This window comes from Dermacentor albipictus, chromosome 9, assembly GCF_038994185.2.
Source record: "Dermacentor albipictus isolate Rhodes 1998 colony chromosome 9, USDA_Dalb.pri_finalv2, whole genome shotgun sequence".
In the NCBI taxonomy this organism is placed as follows: Eukaryota; Metazoa; Arthropoda; class Arachnida; order Ixodida; family Ixodidae; genus Dermacentor; species Dermacentor albipictus.
The window spans coordinates 107,432,942-107,458,546 of NC_091829.1; the positions used below are offsets into that span (position 1 = coordinate 107,432,942).

Here is a 25,605-nt window from a genome sequence, read left to right on the forward strand (position 1 = left end):
ATTTGGGTGGGTTGGGTGAAGCGAAAACAGAGATTTCTCCGAATTTAATTTATTGCTCAATTTGTACATAGACGGTAAAGGTAAAGGCTGATATCAGACGTACTCTTTAGCCAAAAATGCATGCTCATTTGAAATATTACGCTCACATTATATTAAGGTAGAAGCTGAGATGCTCATCGTCTATCTCGAAATTTACGAGAAGAGCTTCATAGACCATAGTTACTTTGTACAATGTAGCCTGTTTTATCTCAAAAAACACTGAAAACCAGTCGTTTCAAATGGCAGGTTTCACGACATTCGGTAAGCTTAAACACTGTGTAGCATGTGCTTAAATCAGCTTTGCAGAATGAGCTGTCTTATATACCAGGTGTTAGGTGCTTGAGCCATACTTTCGATAAACCTGTGCGTCTAACCGATGTCGACGAATGACATAGTTTTCGTAGCCCTCGCGTTTTATTAATATAAGTGTGGTGGCTTATCAGTCACCCCCTTATTAGCAAAACAAGGGCTATATCTAGTAAACATCAATACCCAAGTTAGTAAACGTATTGATGGCCGTCACCTTAGGGTAATTCGTAGTGCAACGCGTGCGTAATGCGGAGGTAGTGGGCTCGTCTGCCAATGGTAACGTGCTATCTTTTCGTTTCATTTCCCTTTTCTTTGTTATTCTCAACATTTCCGTTTCACACACAGCGAAATACCCCGATGCTATCGACGATGCCCCGGTGCATCACTGCCTGTTGGTGTTTGAGTGGCATGATTAACAAAATCGAGGCCTTTGGTTTCCCTCCTTCTTGCACGTGTATATATATATATACACGTGAGAATTCTTCGAGTCACATGGCCTGCGGAGCGTAGACATTGTCGAAGGCAACTTGTCATCAGGTTCCCACATCATCATTACAGCGCTTGGTTATCCTTGCCTAAATAATCAATGGAGCTTCTTTTTTTGTTTACCGGCAAATAATTGTGTTGCCGAATGTTCCTCCTGGGTTCGTTGTAGTATACAGAATCTATAAAATGCCTATGTGCAAAACGTAAATGACGATCTGTCAATATATTTATTTAGTTTCCAATTGCCCTTTTGTTTGCGTGTTTGCTTAACAGCGACGCTCTTAATCTAGTTCAACTTTATTGAGAAGTTTTTATTCTATGACAGCACGAGAGAAGTGAAACAATGCCGGTGGAAGAACAAAAGGTTACTAACGCAGTAGCCTGACGACGTTCATTAATCTGTCTGGAATATGCAAGAGACAGCCATGCTAGAAGTTAAAAATAATATTACATATCAATAATAATAATAATAATATTTGGGGTTTTACGTGCCAAAACCACTTTCTGATTATGAGGCACGCCGTAGTGGAGGACTCCGGAAATTTTGACCACCTGGGGTTCTTTAACGTGCACCTAAATCTAAGCACACGCGTGTTTTCGCATTTCGCCCCCATCGAAATGCGGCCGCCGTGGCCGGGATTCGATCCCGCGACCTCGTGCTCAGCAGCCGAACACCATAGCCACTGAGCAACCACGGCGGGTTATTACATATCAAATACATACAGGTGTTTTAGTTGAACACAAATTTACAGTCACTGTTTACGTTCGTGTAGGCGTTCTTATGCATGCATACATATATTTCCTACTCAAACATATAAAACATAACCTAAAGTACCTAGGTTTCACTAAAAAAATAAAGCATGCAGCTCTATTAGCGAACAGACCGACAACAGCGACAACAAAGAAGGTAATTACAAACTGTAAAAGGGGCAAAGAGCAATAAAATAATTACAGGAACAATGTAAGCAGGGCATATGCTAAAAATCAGAGCAAAATAATCACATAGAAACATAGCTCAATATTCGTGCGAAAGAATTCGTGTCGGTTTACGGGCAATGTGCAAGGCATGTGTTTTCTTGGATAACGTAGTTCTTTCATTTTTTTAAAGCTTGTTTACGTTATGGTTTTGTCTTTGTAGGAAATATAGGCAATCAGGCACATGATGGCGTAGCGTGTGAAGGCAGCGGTTTCGCTCGCATATAACCTTCTCGTATCCCTTGTAAAAAACGCTTGACAAGGAGATGGGTCCGTAGTTTGAAAAATCGTTTCTATTGGATGATTTACAGATAATTCCTACTATAGCACAATGCCTAGCATCTGGAAACATACCAGTGAGTAAACAATTATTGAAAAAGTGGCACAGAGCTGGGGTCAATAAATCTAGAATGAACTTAATGGCTTTCATTTCAAGATCGATGTCCCGGACATTACTGCATTCTTTTTTTCAATATATAAATAAATAATGGGGTTTTACGTGTCATAACCATGATCTGATTATGAGGCGTGCCGTAGTGGGGAACTTCGTAAATTCTAGGCCACCTGCGAATATTTATTGTACACCTGAGTCTAAGCATATGGGGGATTTCGCATTTTACCTCGTAAAAACGTGGCGGTGCTGACCGAGATTCGATCCAGCAACCTCGTGCTTAGGAGCCCAACACCATAACCTCTCGGTAACAATGGCGGGAATACGGTGTTTAACTCTCTTTTTAATGATGAAAATTCGAGTAAATTTCATCAGAAGTTATTGGTTCAAAAAATACAGCTCTAGAGTGATGTGCACCTAATTTTTTTTCTAGTTTCACCGCTGTAGAACATAGCAACTCCTGAGGCAAGGGTAGTGAAGTATATGTTAAACCAGTCTGCAAGCTCTTGTCTTCTGGTGTTTTATAATTTACGGTTAGTTGAAGTACTTCACTGTTCCGTGTACTTGAGTTTAGTCATTTGTTAAGTTCGCGCCATAATACCTCTATCTGACTATTGGGTGATTGAGCAAGATATCGAACTATTATTTTTTAAATTTTACGTAGAGGCTGTTAAAAAACTTCCGTGCCTTTTGAAAGCAAAGAGATCATCCAGGTTTCTTGTTTTCAAAAATTTTGTATAAGTATTCCTATATTTTAATCATTTTGAAGCATTCATCAGTTATCGAGGACTTGCGTAACTTTTTTTTTATTTCTTTGCGGTCTTTAACCTAAAGCAGGTGTAATAATACGACCTAAAAAAGGACAGAAAGTATGCATGCGCTAGTTGACTGCTAGTGCACTGAAAAACGTGGCTCCAGTTTAGTTTGCGTGTTTGGCTGTTAAATGCTGAAAGTCCCTGGCATTTATTTCTCTGACAGTATAAGACTCGGGCCGCTGTACCTTTCGTTTAAGAAATTCCTTATTTTCGCACATCATGTATATAGGAAAGTGATCCCTTAAGTCTATGATTATTTTGGCCGAATGAACACACTCACTCACGGTATGTGTCCCTCGTTGGCCGGTATTTATCGTGTCCCCGTCCGTTAGCAGAAATGTGGGCTGATCTCCGTGGCAGTGAAGTAGCAGGAGCAGTGTCTCGTACCGCACTAAGGCAGAGGCACGAAGCACTCCGGAAAGGGAAGCGAACAATGCACACATTCTTTTGAATCACGAGTACAGCATACATCAGAGAATAGGTTGCACAAACGACCAAGCACAAAAGGACAAAAGGAGCTTCCAAACCCCATAATTGATGATAAGCCGCTCCTGATCAAGTGCTCCCCCATAAGTTTCACAGTCAAGATTACTCTTCCAGAACGTGCCGCGGCGAGGACAGCTTCCGGCGTGGGAAGTGACGTCACTAGCCTTATCTATGTAAAATAAAATCTTTCAATTAGTTAGAATGTTATTACAACACCGCTATGCACGGCGACATGCGGTCGAAATTAAAATACTACCATTACTATAAAGTTCCACTAGTACCATTACTCTAGGGCAATAAAGCACTGCGTACTCCCTCAGCTGTACTCGCGGTTTTCAACAGCCTTCCTAGCTATCCACTTTCGGAGGGCCGGGATTGCGAGACCATTTCTTTTTTGGCGGCGCAAAATGCAGATCTCGAACAGAACTTTATGTCGAGAGTGGTTTCAAGACTGGCCAATAAACACGTACCAAATAGAGAAGCAGCGACCCTGATTCTCTTAGTTTCTCGACTGTCACTTTCTTTTTTTTCTAGGCACCTTCTCTGACATAAGAACTAAATGTGTCATTTCTTTTGTTCCACGATGCACCACCGCAGGAACTCAAGACTATACAAGGAAACGACAGCAACAAAAGGATCATACTGGCTATGGGCCTATACGATTACGGCTCGCAAGGAGAATATTACGGTGACTTCACCATTCTATTCAGAGAAGCAATCGAGTGAGTACACAACACAGGGACGCCCCTACGCACGGGCTGGAGCTTTTCATCTTCACAGAGCTACCTCAAGAGATTAGTTGAGCGAGTTACTGGACAGAAGATAACGCAACCAGCACCAGAATATCCGTTTCCAGTATTGGCCACAACAAACATCAACAACGTTTCAAGTTCGCTTATATTTGTTTCTTTCAGCATATCATTAAAAAATGCAATACCTAGTGATGACCGTTTCTGTCAAGCTATATTTTGATTTATTGACGGTAATCTTTTAAAATATTTAGTCTTCCCTGTACTATATACAAAATGAAGGCTATCTAAAACATGTGCTGTTGATAACCTTTTAAATTGATGTCTTATCCCCTATTCAGTACGGTTCTCTCCGTGCTCTGTTTCTTAGTGTTGTGTAGTGGTTGCAGTCAAAACTAACGGATAAATCAAAAACTAGACTGTTCATGCCATAGGCCTTTTAATAAGAACAAGAATAATATTTACAATGCTTGAGGTACATAAGCAGCTGGCGCCTACTCGGAACACTAACATGACGGCTTGTCACGCTTTAGTGAAGTGTACTTTATAGTTCCCAGAATAACGCCGCGGATGTCTGCACTGGGACATAGATGCCCATAATCATATGCCTATAACTACTAAACCCAATACAGTGGTGTCACCCACATTCACCCCAAATACAGCTACTGCTGACGCGTTATTGCTTACTGCGTCAATAATTTACGTTTATCCTCTTCCTGCCTTTCATAAATATTCTGCATATCTCTTTTAGTTTTCTGGGTGACCCTTTCATGGCGACGCATATAGACGCAAAAAAAAGATTCATTTTCTAATGTGCAAAACGCCTCGACAATAAGCCTTATCACGAAAGGAAGAAAATATTTTGTGAGAAATTTTTCACCAATAAGCGCAAACTCCAAACAAGAAAGTGAAAGTAGGCTGCACCCCAAGTCAGTCATGGCTTCGTTTGGAATTCATACGGAGAGCTATCGTAATATGAGAGCCACACGTTTACATTTGATTTTCTCCAAATCCCGTGTGGGACATGACAGCTGCCAGGAATCTTGCATCGGTCTATCTGCTCTGACCCTGCTTTCAAAAGATAGTGATTCACGTGCTGCAAGACATCTTCTCACTCATCCTGTGTTCCTGATCTAAGCAAATAATGGTGTTGGCTACCTCTCATTAAGTCTTGGCCCAATATTTTAGCTAGAAACTTCGTACTTCGCAAAAAAATTAAAAGTTCCTTCCGGAACGTTGCCTGAAGGAAACATAGGTCAATAAAGGGTTGACTAGGTTTGGTTGTTTTGCCACTGTGGACGTCGACTTAGTTGCAGAAAACGCGTGCCCAGCGCGTGCCTTTTTTTTCTATAGTCGATCTTGTCAGGTTCTTCTAAGAACTGCTACCACTTTATTGTCAATCGGTCTGTATCGCGTTTTGATTTTTGCTCCTAGTTTAAACACGCTTTGGATCGACGCATCAGAACCAACCAACACTTAACTGCTAGCGTGCAAGTTGATGTCATGGACGGTCATTTTACTGCCAGTGGCTATAGCTTCCGCGTAGCCAACATGCCTTACCATAAGCGTTTGTATATTCCGCTACAGCTTTATTTACTCCGGCGACTTCAAACTGAAGTTTGTGTGTTATTGTATGGAGATATGCTTCCAATATTCACAGAGTATTGAATATTTGCGCAAGACTTCAAACGCAATACAGCAATACAGGTAATCTAGGTTATTAATCTAGGCGTCCGACGTACACGCAAGACGGACGTTGCAGTTGCTGTGAGAAACTAACCTTAACCGCATGAGAGGATTAAAGAAGTTCTTCAATAAATAGGAAACATTATTCTATAGGCAAAATACGTGTGTATACCTGATCGTATGGCCTGTCCATTTGTGTGGCACCGTTATAACTTGGGCGTATAAAGCATTTGAGTCGCTTTTATACCTCAGTGATGTCAAGTAATTCGGCCAGGATGGAGAATAACGCACACTTGCAAAATTTGCACCCCTTGCGGCCTTATCTCGTCCCACAATAATAATCCTCATCTGCCTGGCTCGCATTTCCTTCCTGCCAAAACTCTGCGCTTGCTACTTTCCTTTTGAGAATGCTATGCCGCGCTGAAAATGCGCATGCCGTTCGTCACTTGGAAGTGCTGGGATCGCAGAGCTAAGGAAAGGAAATGCGGGCAAGATAGAAAGCGAATATTGTTACGCCACAAGATAAGCCCAATAGGCTGCAAACTTTTTATGATAGCGGGACACCGCTCACCATCTGGCGGGGCTACTCTTCTTTATCTTGATGCCCGCACAGAAGGGTTGTTTGAAATACTAAGCGATATGAGACCCAGAGTACAATATCGGAACTCTTGCGGCTTCTACTCGCAGAGAAATACGCACATGTGGTAGGTGTAGGAATCGCCCACGAACGCAACAATATATAGTGACTTTAGAGAAAATGCATTGGTGTTATTCCACCCAGCGCTACAACATGCGTCTACGACAGAACACTTTAGCCAAACGACGGCTTCACATCACTAAACGTTTTTTTTTATTATTTTTGACGTCGTGGAAATGTGCGGGGTGATTTGTGTCCAGGATTTTTATTTAGTCATGGGGATATATTCAGTTGTCACATTTTTTATTCAGTCGTCGAGGAGTGAAATATTTCAGAAGGCACATGGATTTGAAAATCATAATAATTTTGAAGCGATAACCAGGTTTATCTTACGGGTTTAAACTTTATCTTACGGGTTTATACCAGGTTTAAACTTACGGTGAAATTTCACTTTTGTTGCACTTACGTTTTTGCCAAAACGTCTCTTTTGGTATACCAAAGCTGAAAAATTACTGACCAAGCTTTCATCCTGCCCCAAATTTTGGAGGCTCATCATAAAATATATTTACTATGTTGAAGTGGACCTAAATTTCTAATTCAATCGCTACAATATGTGAAGCGCGACATATGCCGTAATGTAGCTAGTCTAAAGGTAATTATGAAACTTGGTAAATATGAAATAGACATTTGATTTTTTGTGCAAATAATGTCCACAAGTGAGTTTAATCAAGGTCAAGAAATAAAATTGTGCTACTAGCATTGAGTGAAACAAATATGTCAAACATAAGAAAATGTAATCATAATTGGCTTTATGAAAACACACCCTCGGTAAATTAAATGCGAAACACCACCACAATTGGGTTCTGCAATAACTTCGCCCAGAAAACCATTGCAGGGGGGGGGGGTAGCAGGAGGCTCCAACGATGAATGAAAAGACGGAGAGTAACCAGATATGCACCTAAAACTCGCATGATTGTGAAGGCGGTGAGGCATACCCGTCTAATGCGACTCAAGGCTGGCAGACGTATTGTTTGCTTTTATTGGCAACAGTATGACGTTCCTACATGCGTCATATGAAATTAGCTCTCAAAATGAAGCCTAATATCCAATGTAAGTGCTACAAAATCATCTTGATAGTGTTCGATCGAGTCATACTATAAAAATACTAGTCCTTTCCGCAGAGATGGACCTTAGGTTTCTAAATATTGTGTTCGTTTTGCTGAATGACCAATTCTCTTCAAAGCGAAATAATGTACAAGATCTCAAGGATGTCTGGATATTAGAAAAGAACCACACTTTTATGAGCCTCAAAACTGTGTTGCAGGCCTCGCACGCGCGCATTCGGACGTCCTGATATCGTTTCGCCGGAAACTGCAACGCAACCACGTTTGTGCAATAGAACAAAAAAAAACATGCAATATCATTGCGCCCACATTAACCCCGTGATTTGAAACTGGATAGGTTCGTATGTAAATTAAAGCGATAGTTCTTTTTCAGCCTAATTTATTTCTACCAGACAATCCTAATGTTCTACCAGACAATCCTAATTGAATTAGGGACAATGGGTATGGTGCGCGGAAGACGAGGACATCATCATCATCAACAGCAGCAGTAGCAGCAGCAGCATCAGGCTGGCTACGCCCACTTCAGAGCAAAGGCCTCTCCCATACTTCTCCGACTACACCGGTCATGTGCTGATTGTGGTCATGTTGCCCCTGCAAACTTCTTAATCTCATTCGCCCACCTAACTTTCTGCCACCCCTGCTACGCTTCCCTTCTCTTGAGATCTAGTGCGTAACCATTAATGACCATCGATTATCTTGACTCCACATTACATGTCCTGTCCATGCCCATTCCTTTTGCGTGATTTCAAATAAGATGTCATTAAGTCGTGCTTGTTCCCTCACGCAGTCTGCTCTTTTCTCATCCCTTAACGTTACATCCATCATTCTTCTTTCTATAGCGCATTTCGTCGTCCTCAATTTAGGTAGAACCCTTTTCGTAAACCTCCAGGTTTCTGCCCCGTAGCTGAGTACTGGTAAGACACAGCTGTTATGCACTTTTCTCTTGAGGGATAATGGCAACCTGCTGTTCATGATCTGAGAATGCTTGTCAAATGGACCCCACCCCATTCTTATTCTTCTGATTATTTCAGTATCATGACCCGTATCCGCGGTCACTACCTGCCCTAACTAGATGTATTCGCTTACCACTTCCACCGCCTCGCTACCTATCGTAAACTGCTGTTCTCTTCCGAGACTGTTAAGCATTACTTTAGTTTGCTGCAGATTCATTTTTAGACACACGCTTCTGTTTTGCCTTTCTAGGTCAGTGAGCATGCATTGCAATTGGTCTGATGAGTTACAAAGCAAGGCAATATCATCAGTGAATAGCACGTTACTAAGGTATTCTCCATTAACCCTTATCCCCTATTCTTCCCAATCCAGGTCTCTGAATATCACCTGTAAAAACGCTGGGAATAGCATTGGAGAAATGGTATCTCCCTGCCTGACGCCTTGATTTATTAGGATTTTGTTGCTTTCTTTATGGAGGACTACGGTGGCTGTGGAGCGGCCTTGGATATCTTCAAGTATTTTTACATACGGGTTGTCTACACCTACATTCCGTAATGCCTCCATGACTGCTGAGGTTTCGACTGAATCAAACGTTTTGCCGCAATCAATGAAAGCTGTATATAAGGGTTGGTTATATTTCGCACATTTCTCTATCACCTGATTGATAGTGTGAATATGGTCTATTGTTGAGTAGCCTTTACGAAATCCTGCCTGGTCCTTTGGTTAACAGAGTTCTAAGGTGGTCCTGATTCTATTCGCGATGACCTTAGTAAATACTTTGTAGGCAACGGACTGTAAGCTGATTGGTCTATAATTTTTCGAGTCTCTGGCGTTCCCTTGTTTATGTATTAAGATTATGTTAGCGTTCTTCCAAGATTCCGGTATGCTCGAGGGCTTGAGGCATTGCGTGTACGTGACGGCCACTTTTTCTAGAGCAATCTCCCACCATCCTTCAACAAACCTGCTGTTACCTCACCCTCCCCAGTTCCCTTCCCACAATGTATAGCTCTGAACGTTTTCTTTACTTCTTCCGGCGTTACATGTGGGCTGACAAATTCCTGTAGACTATTCTCTCTTCCATTTTCGTCGTGCGTGCCACTGGTACTGTATAAATGTCTATAGCACTCCTCAGAGAAAACACGGGGAAGGCGGGAGATGGAAATTCAAGATGATGAACAAAACTTTGTTCTCGTTTTGCTCATCGCCATAGAACTCCTCAGCCACTTGAACTATGCCATCCATATCAACAAGGATATTTCCGAGAACACAGGGTGACACCAAGGACATATACAGCGTCAGGTTACAACTGTTTATTCACCAAAAACCACGCAATTTTATGCATGTAATCTGAAATATTTTTCTATAGACATTTTTTGTGCCACAATTAACGTTAATCTATTGTCAAGTGCAGCAATTCTCAGCAGCAATTGTCAATATGGGTAATTGTAATGTAGGTAATATTTATAGATGTTTCCATCTCTACATCGTGGTTTGAAACTTGAGGCTAGCCTTGACGTTGCTGTGACAAAAATTAGCCAACACCTATTGGAAAGAAAACGGCGGGCTCGATTTCACCTGGCATATACCACGGGATAACACAATTCAATATCTGGACCGTTCACTTAGTTTCCAGAAGTCCAACGTGTGCTGGACGTATAACCTAATGACTAAGAAAAGTCTTCTACCATTTGACACATCACCACACCAGCATTCTACCAGCACACATTCTAATCTGATCAAGAGAGAAATAGCTAACACTTGCCTTAACTCGCAAATCATGAAGTCATACAAGCGCCATCTAGTTACACGTTCCCGTAATCAGTTTTGCCGCTTGGAAGACGTTTGATTTCCTCCCTCCGTTATTACGGATGTGTGCAAGAGCCTCTTGAACAGGAGAAAAGATAGGGAAAAAGTGCAGGAGCCAAGAAAAAAATAATGAGCACGTAATAATTTTCATATACACAAGTTGTCACAAATATTGCTACACGGATGTGATATTTGTTTGCTTGAACAAGGCGCGTGGGCGCCATCATTCAAGAAAAGAGGAGGTAGAACAAACTCGGCTAGCGCTATGAGTCTAACCGGTCAGCGCTGCAACCGCTGTTGTAAATATAAGCTGTAAATAGTTGCTCTTCTTACTGACTCGTCCTTCGGATTACAATATGAAGAAGGTCGCAACTATATAGAATGTGGCGATTGGTTTTTCCGCTCCACGTAATCTCGCCAATATTTGCTCTTCGATAGGGAATATGCTGCCGGCTACGTGGTCCAAGGAGCACGCCACACGCTTCATCAATGCTGTTACCGATGTGGTTGACAGTATTCCCCTAAGCTGTTGTAGGGTGTATAGTGGACAAACATGACGATGCTCAACCATGGTGCGGTTAGGCAGGCAAGTTGTAGCATGGGCGGGCGCTTGACAGACCACTGAAACGCTGTGGTTGGGCACCTCTCTTGGGCCAAACGACTTTTCTAAAGAAACCAAGAAACCACGCTTACAGGATAATGATCGAGGCATCGCCAACAAAAAAAAGAGCAGGCAATGAGCGTGTTAGCGTGCCGGTCACAAGCAATATTTAAGTGACAATTAAATGTTTTTCATTAAGAGAGCCTCTAGTCGTCTCCGAGATTAGAGCGTGAAGCTGCCTCATTTGGTTTGATGATCTGTTTACGCTTGTAGTGCACGCATATATTTAGGTGCCTTCTCTATAGTTCAATTTAGGTCAAATACACTGTTATCTACTAAGTTTGTCCCCACCTTACGTGTGGTTCTTAACTCCTATCCAACTTGTTAGTTTCTTGGTGCTGCAATTATTTTGCACTTAGGATCAGTGTGTAAAGGTGTGTGTTTTCTGGTTATTAAACAGTTGGAAGTTAGCTGCCGTATATGCCATTTGTGTCTCGTTCCGTCCTCTTATGCTTGGCGCCGTAACCGTGGTCCGTAAGTGATGAACCAATTAGCTCAGCCACAAGTTTTTTTTACGCATTGCAACGCCTGCATAGTGTTTTTTTTAGTTTTATTAGTCTTCCTGAAAAGACACTTTATTTGTGACAATATGCACTACTCAATGCAGGCAGTCGAGCGCGGACACTGTCATCGCCATCAGCTCTGTAGGTTGGTTATACGACAGGAGTCGGTGCGAATGCACTCCGCCATCCGTCTGGGACACGGAGGCATTACCCGGCTTGCCCAGCACTTTGGCAAGGAAGTATCCTGACCTGGTGAGTAGAGATGATTAGGAAATGAAAGGGCGAGTATGACGAATGCGTTCCTTGGCATTTGCGGTCGCAATAAACTACCTGATCTTTTACTGAACAATGAAGTTGAACAACAAGGATTGCTATATGCATACATATGAGAATTCGTCAGCTGAAACTCAGTGCTCCAATGCTTCGTCCATCTTCATAATTATTCAATTACATCAACACCATTATTGGAAATTGCGTATGTTTCCAGATTGATCCGATCTCTGTTTACGGAGACCTAATACCGATGATGCTTAGAAGGAATTAAACTTTTCTGCATTAAACTTTTCTTCTTAAGACGAGCCTTTGTCTTTGGGAGTGAACTACGAATACTTGCAATATAGGACGAGTGTCTCCACTTCTTCTGATCATTGCGTCTACGCACACTTACCATAGCCTGCACCTCACCTACAATGTGATGAAAGCGCATTACGATGTGAAGATAGTAGTCATTCCGTGACACAGCAAGAGATTTTATTATGTATCTCATGTACATTGGCGTATACATACTCAGCCATGCCATTACTCGTTTCGTTTTATATGCAGCAGCGTGAATGTGCTTTTGAATACCGGAACACCATGCCCCGATGTACATAATATGCTAACTGCCGCTCGCACAAAACTGGTCTGGTGTCGTAGAGCACCTGACACTCATCTTTCTGAAAACTTATTCTTAATTGGCAGGATAATTTGGAGGCTTACAACAACGAAGCTGTATATGGCTAGGGGTCCATGCATTTCACAGCGAAGCTCTATATGGCTAGGGTTCCTTGCATTTTCGTTCTGCGTGATTAAGAACCATCATCATCAATGGCTCATAACGCCGTAAGCACACATGCTGCCGTAAGCAAACAAAAAATGCGTTGGCTCATATCCCCGTAAGGCAGAGGCTAGAGACACTCAGCAAAGTGAAGCTAACAGTGCCTAAATTCTTTGTAATCACGCATGCAACCTACAAAACAGCATGTCGAGAGCTGTCATCGTCAATAGCTCATACCCCCGTGAGCAATGGCTCATACCCCGTAAGCAAGCACTCATAGTCCCGTAAGGTTCATGGCTACCCACTTTGCGTGAATTGGCTGCGATGACAATCCCTGTTGTCGTTGTCGGTGATTTCGGTGTGAATCTGTCGTTATTGAGAAATGAGCGTTTTACGCATACAGTGTTGGAGACATATCCCTTGCGATGCCTAACCTATCCGGCGCAACTGCCCACCCAGTGGCGACCCGGCATCGATTTGACATCAAAGATTATGATTACCGTTGCAAGTGAAATAATTACATCCGTTCAACACACTAAATGGTTGTGTGTGCCTCTCGTCCTGATGACCACCCATCAAGACAATAAATGAGTTCGTACCTTTGTTAAAATTTATGTCACCTCCGTGTCATGTACTAAACAGCTTCGCGGCTCCACCACCTTCACATAGTGGAATGGCTTTTTGTTTGGAATTGTTTCGACGTTGGAGAAATTCAGGTGAACAGCAGGAAGGGATCCGCCTAATTGTTATCGCTCCTAAAAGATTATTGCAGAAAACAGCGGAAGTTATTCTAAAATTATGCCAATAGCTTATAGGAACCTTAGAAAACAATTGGAACAATACTTTTAAAGCGTACTCCTGACGTCGATCATGATATTTTATGAAGGTGGCATAAATTATTGTCGACAAGTCTTGGTAGATTGTGTGGTAGCGTGATGATGATGATGGTGCCGTTACGATTGAGCTCATGACAGTGCCGCGGGGATGGTAGCATGCCAAGACGACATGAAATCAGGGTCACGACAGCGCTGGATGAGGTCGGGAGCGTTACAATAACGGAATAATGGCAGCGCGGATATGTTGGCATGACAACGGCGACATGCCTGTCCTTTTTCAAGCAAAGCTTGTATTCGCTCACAAGTTTCGGTGCCAATATGGTCACGCAAAAAACCCAGTTGCTCCCAGAGCAGAGCAGTTGATGGAAAGGGCAGTTTGATGAGTAGACAGCTGCGACGGCGCCGGCTAATGAGTCATTAGAAATGATTCCAGCTACATAGAGACGCGCTCACGCCACGCGTGCAACCAATCACAGCCGTTTTGCATCTGGTGAGAAAGTAAAGGGCAGGAAAGGGTTTAACGCGCACTGCGTCGGCTTCGCTTCCATTCACTTCTTTTTCGGAAAACGGTTGAGACGGCCACGCATTGTGCGTTCCACTCAAGAGCTAGCAGCCTTCGAAGAGTGGCTCGCCCATGAAGGGGCTCGCTGCCGGTCCATCGATCCAGCCGTTAGAACCGCCTGAGCCCAGACAACTCGACCGCAACGACAAGATCCCGAGCTTAGGGAGCCGGAGGCATAAGCGATCCGGCACCGTTACCTGTCGGGTGTGTAACCGTGAAAAACGTCAGGTGCACGCAGGACAAGCTTCACTTCTCCCCATTTTCTCGCAGGCGAAGGGTTTTTCCCTTAAAATGAAACAATCGTCAAGAAATTCGCTGCTTTAGGTGCCGAGAAAGAATTTTGCAGGTTAACTTCCCGGAGGCCTCCTACTAATACTCCGACAATTCCCTTTTAAATTGGGCACCTACCACACGGTGTCGTAGTCAGGGTAAGCAAACTGCGGTGAGCTGGCAGTACGAGAAGTTTCATCTTGATAACAGAAGTGCAGCATACTTCGGTGATGAACGCGCCTGGCTAACGTCAGACCAAGCGGTCGGGAAGGCATCGGTAGCACCACCACCGCCGACAAACATCCATATCTTCAGCCGTCTCATAGATCTCGCTCTACAGCACGTGTGTCTCAAATCTAATCGGCGTTCTCGCGACGAAGGCACCCCGAAATTCGTTTGGGGGGCTGGGCGTCCTGTTCCATTGGCGGGTGAGTCTGACCACCGACGAGCACGAAAACAGGGGAAATGGATAAAGAAAGATACGTGCTTTCGTCACAACCGCGACATTTCCGTGGCGGTGTCCCTATACAGTGTGCGTACCTAGTTTTCCACGCTACAGGCGCCTTTTGGGGAGCACGAATAGGTAACCCATTTTCCCAATAAGAAGGAAGAAATGCTAGAATGATGCCTGTATAACCTTAATATACGCATTGAAAGAACTCCGTAGCAACCCCAAAATTGCCATTTTTCACTGAAATGGGGATCACTATAACTTAAAGATATTTCATCTTTGTCACGCGACGTCACGAAAAGTGCGCAAACTTTCCATCGTATACGACGTGCGCGCACAGATTTGGCATTATTACGTGAAACAAAAGAAAATATTTCTTTCGGAATTTAGGCTTTTTTCTTCCATTAGCCAACCGCTTTTGGTATTTTTTTTTTTCTATCTGTACCCACTTCACCTGCTGTCACGCAACATCACAAATCCGACAGCACTCGTCCTCTAAAGGTGCGTTTGCGCACTAAAGAAGCATTATCGTGTATATTAAAGCCCACATTTGTTCTGTATTGTCAGAGACTAACCCCTTTCTGAAAGCAATAAATGTTCGCTGCCTCCCAAGGACTCTGTCACTGGCTACTCCGAGCTTCCGGGCCGAATGGTTTTCTCGACGTATAATAAAAAATTTTCAGTTAGAGTATAATGTTGTCGATCCCATTGAGCACGTGTGCGACGTGACCCTGCCAGCTTTTCTTCGCTGAGAACACACGTTAGTAGCATTTCTGATCTTCCTTTGCACGCCACGGCAATTTTTGACCAGCCATTGTAATTGATCAATGGCAAGTGGTCCAATCACGGGTGTTGGCACTACCTCCCTCATCTGGTTATCTACTTTCACTGCGCTAACTCTGTCCCAGTGACATCCTCCCTATTTAAGTGCTCCCTTTCACTCTCGTCAGCCAATAAGATCCGAAAAACAGTAATAGAAGCACGGTTATTTGCTTTTAAACAAATTGAGGTGACCTCCTATTACATTGGAGACTGTTTTATTGGGCTGTTCGAACAATGCTGCGAATCACCGCCCGATGTTTTCGTCGCTGCCTACGTAAATTTTATGTCTGCATACTGGAATAAAATAAGACTGGAAGAGTTCTGCATTATATGGGGCTGTTCTGCGCTGCGCACTGCAGTCGTTACGAGCTCGATAGACAAAACCCAGGAAATTGGTTGAAAGCAAGACAATGAAAAAGTCAACAATGTGGAGGCGCGTCTACACCTTCTTTAAGGCACACTTATTCTTTGTACGCATTATGTCTGATGCTTTATTGATTTGCCCAGGTGAGAAGGTGCTTTCATGTCCTCGTCACATTTGATGTTCCCATCAGAAGCATAATTATTGGGAGCCTGGTAGAGGGGTTTCAACATTCGAACTCTCTCCAGCGTGCATCGTGCTAAATTTACCCAAGTTCCCGGAGTAGTAAACGTTCATTCTGCGAAAATTTATGCTGTGTTTTGATGTGTTAAAACATCACCACTAATATCGGAAATGCCTAGCAGTGTTCTGAGTCGCAGACTGTGTGGGTTGTTGAGACATTACTGGACAGCATTTATTGTAGTGCAATTAACAAGCACCAAGAAACGTAATTCCTGCGTTTCAGTTAATAACGCTAACACTTCTGCTTCTACGAGGTGCTTAATGATTTGAAGATGAGATAGTGACTTGGGGCCGTATAACGTAAAACTATTGCAATATCTTTTTTATTCCGGTCTGTTGGTGTCGAATTTGCGTAACCGCCGACGCAAGCATCGGGCTGCCACCCGCAGGGTAGTCTGAACAAACCAACCAAATGCTCTCTTCGTTCATATGAGGTCACTTTTGTTTACTTGAAAGACTGATAACATTCTCTACACTGAACAACTTGTCTTATCTATTTGGCTCACAAGAGGCGAGGAGCATCCTCAAGTGGAGAGGGATTGGATGGGGCGGAGCCGCTCGACTGAATTTCGACAACGTGAACAACAGGGTGGTGCCGGCATCTGCGAATGGTCCGCTTTCTCTTAGCTTGCGGTGGCTCGACGACAATAGCGGCAGCATGCAACAGAAGCTTGAATGACCCTAAAACAGGTACTCAGCAAAGAAGAGTTGGCAGAACGCGGTCGTAAGCAAAGTTCTTTAAAACGTCATAAGGCGAAGCAAAATGTTTTATTACACGGAAATAAACTCATGCTCGTTGGCAGCGGTGAGCCGCCAGTGCCGGAGCGATTGGCAGCAGCCATCTTTTATTATTTTCGGAAAGAGGCAGGGGCGCTATAACGTAAAACTATTCCAAACTTTTTTATTCCAATTCTGCAGTCAGCGCACCGCGATTGGTGAAAAACTTTTTCGCGCCAGCCCCAATTCACCTGTCTGTCACGCGACGTCACGAAAACCGCGATAGCTGCCAAGCTGACATGACGTGTAGACACTGATTATGCATAACGTGACCGAACAAAAAAAAATAGTTATTTCTGATTCGACGCCATTTTGGCATTAGCCCTCGGCTATTGGTCAAAAGTTTTCGGGCGGCACCCACCTCACTTGCCTCTCACGCGACGTCACAAAGCCGCAAAAGCTTACCGCGTCAAAGTGACGTGTACGCGTTAAAGATGCATTCATATACCGAACAAAACTGAATTTTCTTTTGAATAGCCGCAGGCTGCCCCCTTCCGAAAGGAATAAAAGATAGCTGCGGCCGATCGCGCCGGCGCTGGGTACTGGCCCCTGCCGGAGAGCAATGGGTTTATTTGCGTGTAATAAAACTTTCGTGGCCGTGTAACGTTTTCGAGAACTTTCGGCATGTTTACGACCTCGTTCTGCCAGCTCTTCCTCGCTGCGGATGCGTTTTAGCGTCATCCTTAGGCTTCCGTGGCATGCCGCCGCAATTGTCGATGAGTCATCGCAAGCTAAGTAAGAGTAAGCGGACCAACCGTAGACGCCGGCACCACCCTCTTTATCCGGTTATCGATATTCAGTGCAGTGGCTCGGCCCCATCGAATTCCTCTCCACTTGAGCATGCTCCCCGCCTCTTGTGAGCCAATTAGACAAGACAAGCCGCTCAGTGCAGGCAATGTTATTCGTTTTTCAAGCAAACCAAATGGACCTCCTATGAACTAGGGGAGCATTTAATTGGTTTGTTCAGACAACCCTGCGGGTGACCGCCCAATGCTTGCGTCGGCGGTTACGCAAATTTGACGTAAGGAGATTGGAATAGAAACATATTGGAATAGTTTTACGTTATACGGCCCCAGCTTGCAGCTATTTAGAAGAAAATTCAGTTTTGCTCGGCATGTTGATGCATCTTTAATGCGTAGCGTCACCTTGATGCGGTAAGTTTTTGCGGTTTTGTGACGTCGCGTGAGAGGCAGGTGAAGTGGGTGCAGCCCGAAAATGTTTGCCCAATAGCTGAGGGCAAATGGCGAAAACGCGTCGAATCAGAAAAGAAAACATTTTGTTTTTTCGGTCAAACTATTCAATCACAGTGTGTACACGTCATATCAGCTGGGGAGCTATCCCGGTTTTCGTGACGACGCATGACAGACAGATGAAGGGGGGGGGGGGGGGGAGGTCCAAACAAGGTTTTGACCAGTCGCGGAGGGCTGATTTCAGAATTGGAATAGAAAAGATTGGAATAGTTTTACGTTAAAGTGCCCTTGGTTTCATTCCTGAAGTAGGCGTCATGTGAGTTTATTTAAAACACATACCGAGCCATTTCTTCAGCCTAAAAATAGGCTCACGAAAACTCGTCACAGAATCTATTTCGTCCTTAGCCAGCCGACGATTCCTGGAAACCTGCTTAACCGGCCATTCCAGCTTAGTAGCTTTGGCGTTAAGCTGTTGAGGTCAAGGTGGTGGATTGAAGCCATACCTTTCACGTTTTTATCACATGAAAAGGGACGAGAGACGCGGTTATGAATATGAAGTACCGAGATGCCTGAACTTACGCTCTTTCAAGTTTAAACCACATCACAGTAGCTGGTGTTCGATGAAGGCAAAGTGCAAAAACACTTGTTTACTTAGATGTAAGTGCCCGGTAATGAACCTGAGAGGGTAAAAATTAATGATGACTCCTGCATTACAACGTGCGCCCAAATGGGGTCGTGGTTTCGGGAAGCATAATTTCAGAACTCAACTTTTTTTTCGAAAACATCCCTTGCTTTGTTGTGTGTGTTTTGTCCACAGAGGAGGCATGCAGTACTGATGTCGAAACGCCACCGCTACAGCTTGAAGATTAAAACGGGCCTGTCTTTCGAGTTGGCCACACTGGTGTACAATAGGACACAAAGCTATCAGCACCAAGGCGCTCTGGATGTCGCATTCTTATACAGCGAGTGCAACCTCTTCTTTACGACGAACTATGACGTCGTGGCAAGTTTGTCTGCTTCTCAAACCAGTATTTCTTTTGATCCATCGTTCTAGGTGACTGAGCTAAGAATTACGCAAAACTCACTTCTTCGTAAAGAAACTCGAAGTACGATCCAGAACTCTTGCATGCGGTTCTAAATGTAAAAAAGAAAAAGTGGAGGGTAAAGGACTGAAAACGTTGTAAAGTAAATGATTGGTATGTTATGAGGGTGAAGGTGAAACGCGCCTCATTCCCCACCACACCGTTTAGCACAATGCAAACTGCCCTCCTTGGGAACTCTTAGATCTCACTCAATAGTAGCACTTTTTAATATTTACATTTCGTCACCCTACTTTACTCCTTCGCGCTCTTTTCTATTACTCGCTTGTGGTAGTGAAATTGTCTGTTTGCATAAACTCAGCCGAGAAAAGCAGTTGTTTCCATTACTAAAGAAAAGTTTTCTCGTCAACACTTTGTCCCCCCACTGAAGCTTTCCTTCCCGCACTGGCAATCACGTCCATTTTATTCGCTATCATTGAGCCTTATATGTATTTAACAGCCGTGATTTGAGCTGTTCTCTTCAGTAGTTTATCGTAGAGCAGGTGCCTAAATATTTCTGTTCGGCTAATTCATACTTACAGTGAGCTTTACAAGTTGGATTCGGCCCTGGTGCTTCGAGTTCCAATACCCGCGAGAGAATATAATCATATCGTTGTGTTCACAATGCGTATGTTGATTTGAAATATACAGGAAAGGTAATGGTCACTTCAGTGACTTTTTCCTTATTGGGTGAAAGTGTTTTTTTTAAATATCCAGCTGCCATGGTTGCTCAGTGGCTATGGTGTTGGGCTGCTGAGCACGAGGTCATAGAATCGAATCCCGGCCGCGGCGGCCGCATTTCGATGGGGGCGAAATGCGAAAACACCCGTGTACTCAGATTTAGGTTCGCGTTAAAGAACTCCGGGTGGTCGAAATTTCCGGAGTCCTCCAGTACGACGTTCCTTATAATCAGAAAGTGGTATAGACATGTTAAACCCCATAATTTAATTTTTTTAAATATCTGGAATCCTTACTGATACAGTTATTTGCCGGCTTTCAATGCATTAGTATTCTTGTGACGGCTTAAAATATTTAGCATTTGGCGGCCGTGCTTTGCTCTTTTCTCTCAAACAATACTGATATCTCTTATGTCTCGCTGTCATTTTGGTGTCTTTGGTGTCTCGCTTAGTGACTGCTCCAAGCGACGTCTAAAGTATGCCCGTGTGCTTTACGACTGAATGACAACATCTCAAAGGCATCTCCTGTTGCCATTCGAAAGCCCGCAACAATTAGAGTACTGTTTAGATTCTAGATACGATTGTAGGGAGCTATACGAATACATTTACGCCTTTTTTTCTTTTTTTCTTGCAGCCATGTAAAAATGTTTCGCGCTTAACTCGTAGCCTAGTGCACCCGGACGTCGGCATCGCATCTGCGGAACTTCAGCCATCTCTTATTTTCATCTTTGAGGACGAAGATACTCTAGAGAAAAAGGTGAGTATTTCGGCATTCGGATTGCCTGTTTACTGAAATCTATGATTTTCGATCGAATAGTTTAGCTTGTTACACTTACCGCAATGCTTCATATTGCTAAATATTTTAGTCCATGCAGGAACAACGGAGGTGGAAGAGAGCATTGCGCAATGGGGACCCTATAACGTAAAACTATTCCAATATGATTTTGTTCCTTTCTGCTGACGTCAAATTTGCGTAACTCCCGACGCAAGCATCGAGCGGTCACCTCCAAGGTTATCTGAACAGACCAATGAAACGCTCTCCTCGTTCATACGACGCCACTTTTGTTTGCTTGAAAAACGAATAACATTGCCTACACTCAGCGGATTGCCTAATTTAATTGGCTGACAAGAGGCGAGGAGCACGCTGAAGTGGAGATGGATTCGATGGGGCCTAGCAATTGGACTCGAAATCGATAACCGGATCAAGAGGGTGGTGCCGGCGTCGTTGATTGGCCCGCTATCCCTTACTTGACTTGTGGTGGCTGGTCGAAAATCGCGGCAGCATGCAAGGGAAGCTTAAGAATGACGCTGAAACGGATCCTCAGCAGAGTTGGCAGAATGAGGTCTTAAACATGCCGAAAGTGCTCGAAAGCGTTACACGGCCACGCAAAAAAGGTTTATTGCACGCAAATAAACCCGTGCTCTCCGGCAGGTGCGAGTCGCTAGTGCCTGAGCGGTCGGCGGCGGCCATCTTCTATTCCTTTCGGGACGGGGTAGCCTGGAGCTATTCAGAAGAAAATTCAGTTTTGTTTGGCATATTAATGCATCTTTAACGCATACACGCCACTTTGACGCGGTGAAGTTTTTTTTTTTTGGTTTGGTGAAGTCGCATGACAGGAAGGTGAAGTGGGTCTAGCCCGAAAACTTGTGACCAATAGCCGAGGGCTAATGGCGAGAAGGGGTTGAAGCAGAAATAACTATTTTTCTTTTGTTCGGTCAAATCATGCATAGTCAGTGTATACATGTCATATTAGATGGGGAGCTAGCACGGATTCGTGACGTGGCGTGACAGACAGGTGAGGTGGGGGTGGCCCAAAAATGTTTTTAACCAATCGCGGTGGGCTGAATGCAGAATTGGAATAGAAAGGTTTGGAATAGCTTTACATTATCGCCCCTCGATTGAAGCAACAAAAGTCGGGTCATCACGCGATGCTCGCGTCAGAGCACACGGTAGGTTTTTTTCAAGCCCGCTCAGCAGCCGGAGCTATGTTAGGGCAGTCAAAGCAGCGCTGCGTCCATGAAAAACCACTGATAACCACACTTAACCTAGGCCAATATCTGAGTCTGAGAGTTCACGGACTGGGCCGAAGCCCGGAGGGGACAGCTTTGGATTGAGATTAAAAAACACCAAATGGTTAAAATAATGGGACAGTAGTAATAATACCTCATTTATTTGGGCTTCGGCAAGTAACACGCCACAATTTCAAAAACCGAGCGATATTGTTTCATGGAGAGTTCCTTTCTGGTTGCAAAACGCAATTTCCCTTCTTAGTTTATTCTCCATGACTCGGGACACTAGAAGCGAATACCTTGTTAAGGACAGCTGACAGCTTAAGCATATGTGTAAGTCTGAGGGCCACAAAGTCTTAGCTCATAGCATTAACTGCCGTAGCGACTGCCGTAGAGCATCCGAGGGCCAAAATTTCAAGTCGGGCGCTCCGCAAGAGTGAAGAAACCTAATCCATGTCCGAAAGTACACATACCTATGGCCAGCCTCTTAAGATCATTGTCCCGTTGATTGGAATATTGGTGAAAATTGAATGCCTGTAAACCCTCTGCTGCTCGAAGTGAGGCATTGTAAGAGGGCCTCGCAGCAGCCTGTAGTGGGACTACAGATTTGCCTTCTGTCGAATAAAAACAACTAGTTTTGTCGGCAACACCGAACCGCTTGATGAACTTGAGCATACTTCAATGCCAGAGCGAAGGGAGCCATAGCCTGGAAATTATGAGACGGAGAAGGTAGTATTTCTTCGCAGGTCTAGGCGCAAGCGAAAGCCACCAGTCCGATCGGAAGAGTAGGTCCAGGCCGCGAAGTGACTTTTCTCTTTTGTTTTGTTTTTTTTGCTTGAAGTGTTGAAGTATTGTTTTTTGAAGTGCACCTAATTTACATTCACTTTGTCTGTCTGATAAGTTCTGAGATTGTTTATTAGGGTTTGTTTTCTTTCTTATCAGAAGGGGCATCAGACGTGATGTTGAACACTGATGGCAGGGGTCATAATTACAGATTTCGTTACGATCCAGAGATGGCTCAACGAGTGCATGTGTATGGCCAATTAGGGTTTGTGATCGCTTGGCGTAAGCATGTAACAAGCGTTTATGCAGCGCTATTTAAATATTTCATGTGCAAACTGTCCCGCATACAAGCTTGTTAGTCAACATAGTGGATGTTTCGGCATAAAGAGGGACCCTAACGGAAAGTAGGTTGTATCGTTACGTACCCGTATAATCAATTTGCGTCCCTGTCCCTGTTTTCTTTTACTGTGGAATAACGGTCGCTCTTCACCTTTAGTGTTTGCGTTAGCAATAAAAAGTGTTAAACTGTGACAGCAGCTATAAACGCTGTTGATAAAACACGTGCCTAATAGGCTTTTACGCCAACTGCCGGCTAATAAAATGACATCTGTACTTTCTAAATGAGGAGATTTGATAAAATGGAAAAATTATTAATATTTCCATCTGAAGTCACACGTACGCATTGCATTTAAGCACTGCTAAATGTTACTACATTCTGTTCATAAACAAGAGGCAAATACTTGAAGAATAATGCTACGTAAGCGGCAAATCAGCACCAACATATTATAGCCTAATGTACTTTGTTATTGCGTTTCACGTCTGAACTAGATTAGCTTGTTCACGTAGATGCGATAATAAAAAAAATGCCTGGCACTTGCCAAGCATCTTTAAAATTATCTCACGTAGTAGCGAAGCGCAAGAACACAGTAGCAGAATCGAGAACCACCGGAATGTGTGAGCGTGTCAAGCGCGTTAGTTGTTGTACATCACCCGCACAAGCTTCAACTGTAATCACTGGTGCCCACGTGGTTTAGAGAAACCACTTTGCATTCCGTGCCGTGCATACATACGCGACTAAGCGAATGATTGGTAACATTCGCGTAAGTTCCAAATGATACAGGCGCTTCTCGCATTGAGTGATAAAGCTTCACATTTGCTAGCCGTCGAAAAGCAGTCACCAGATAAACATAAAAAAGTATTCGTGGTAATGCCCCCTTCTTAAAAACCATTGTCCCAATGCTGTAAACATGAAAGGGAAGAGAAAATGTTCACGAGCCATTCCACTCTGTGATGGTCTACGTCAGGCGAAGTAGATCCTATCAAATGTGTGCATCGTTTCTTGAAAATCAACAATAATAACCACAATCAAGGGATCCCGTATTGCATGCACGACCTAATGGTTTTTAGGGTGCATGAAATTGTTTTAAAAGGTGCCTTTGTGTCTACCTGCGCAGTGCAATGACCTGGCAAGACTGTCTACCTACCTGCGTCCAAACATGGCGATACTCTTGTTGAACGTTCACCTCGGCGACTACTCCGTGAACTCATGCGGCAATGACGACCCACTGAGGGCCGACCCGTTTTGGCGTATCCGCGTGGTGAAGAGGACGTTGGCTATTACTTGACGTCCCACCGAGGTGGTTGCGGTTTCTGCTCTGAAATGTGAAAACATGCAGCACTTGCCTGAGGCAGGAACACATGGGGAATTTTTTGGGATTTCTTTTATTATAATGTTGTATATTTATTATATAATAATTAATGATTCGTTGTTGCATCGCCCTAGCTGGCCATATAATGTTTCGTCCTTCTGTTCACTTTGATATATATTTAACGTACAGTGAGCAATAAATTAGCAAAAAGAAATATTGTGCGTTTGGGAAGATATACCGTGTACTCCCCAAGCACATACGACCATATGACCAAAGCGTATCACGAACATAAATCATTGGTCATGACATAAATATCAGGCCGTGTGTGTCATGTAGCCCATAAAACAACCACCTACGACCTGGTGCTCTCATGGTTGCTGCGTTAACTTGGTATGTACCAAAATTGGCATAGTATGACAAGAGCATAGTATCACAAGGCAAACATGAAGGCCCATGATGTAAATATCGTATGTATCATGTAGGTCATTAAACTGCCGCCTATGTCTTGGTGCTCTCATAGTCGTTTTGTTAACGTGGTACATACCGCAATTAGCATACAATGACACGAGGGAATGACGAACATAAACGATAGGTCATGACATGCATGTTATGTAGTTCTCGAAACAGCCACCAAGGTCTTGGTGCTCTCATGGTCGTTTTATTAACTTTGTATGAACTGGAAATGCCATAGTATGCCGTGAGTGCATGAAGAACATTAATGACAGGGCATGGCACGTAGTTCGGGACATGGGTATCATGCACGTCATGAAATAGCCGCCTGCGTCTTGGTGCTCTCTTGGTCGTTTCGTTAACTTAGCCACCTCCCCGCACCCTGCTTCACATGAAATCGATTCTCACAGGGCGTGGGAGCTGCCGGCTTTTATGTTACATAATTATATTCGTTGCGCACGTATCACGTCATTGTCAGCATATTATATTTTCTGTTTATGCACCTCTAGAACACAGGATTTTGGCCCCTTAACTGCCACCCTACACCTACCCACTATCATTGACTACACTACGACAGACTCAGTACACCACGTCTTGGCTGTCTTTGGCTACAACTGGCCCTGACGCCACAAAAGATATATCATAATAATAATCGCCATCATCATCAAGACACTCGCTAATGGAATCGTACCAACGCTTCATAGTGCAAATGATGCGCTTACTGAAAAGAAACGCAGTTAACCTAAGAAAAAAACTTCGAAAATAGTGGCCGCGAGAACAAGCAGTGTGCT

The 25,605-nt window shown here is 43.7% G+C and overlaps 1 protein-coding gene across 5 annotated transcripts in view; it reads left to right on the forward strand.

Annotated features, from left to right (window-relative positions):
* Window positions 1-24,537, forward strand: part of LOC135907180 (uncharacterized) — a 65,022-nt gene extending 40,485 nt beyond the window's left edge. For 3 of the 5 annotated variants that reach the window (XM_065438848.1, XM_065438849.1, XM_065438850.1), the window contains 5 exons: window positions 4,099-4,223; window positions 11,723-11,870; window positions 18,984-19,169; window positions 20,557-20,679; window positions 24,170-24,537. In XM_065438848.1, coding sequence (XP_065294920.1) covers window positions 4,099-4,223; window positions 11,723-11,870; window positions 18,984-19,169; window positions 20,557-20,679; window positions 24,170-24,340 — 753 coding nt within the window. In that variant the 3' untranslated portion in view covers window positions 24,341-24,537. Of the gene's footprint in view, window positions 1-4,098; window positions 4,224-11,722; window positions 11,871-18,983; window positions 19,174-20,556; window positions 20,680-24,169 lie in introns of those variants that run through there. The other 2 variants (XM_065438851.1, XM_070525209.1) reach the window with 2 other exon arrangements.
* Window positions 24,538-25,605: the final 1,068 nt, after the last annotated feature.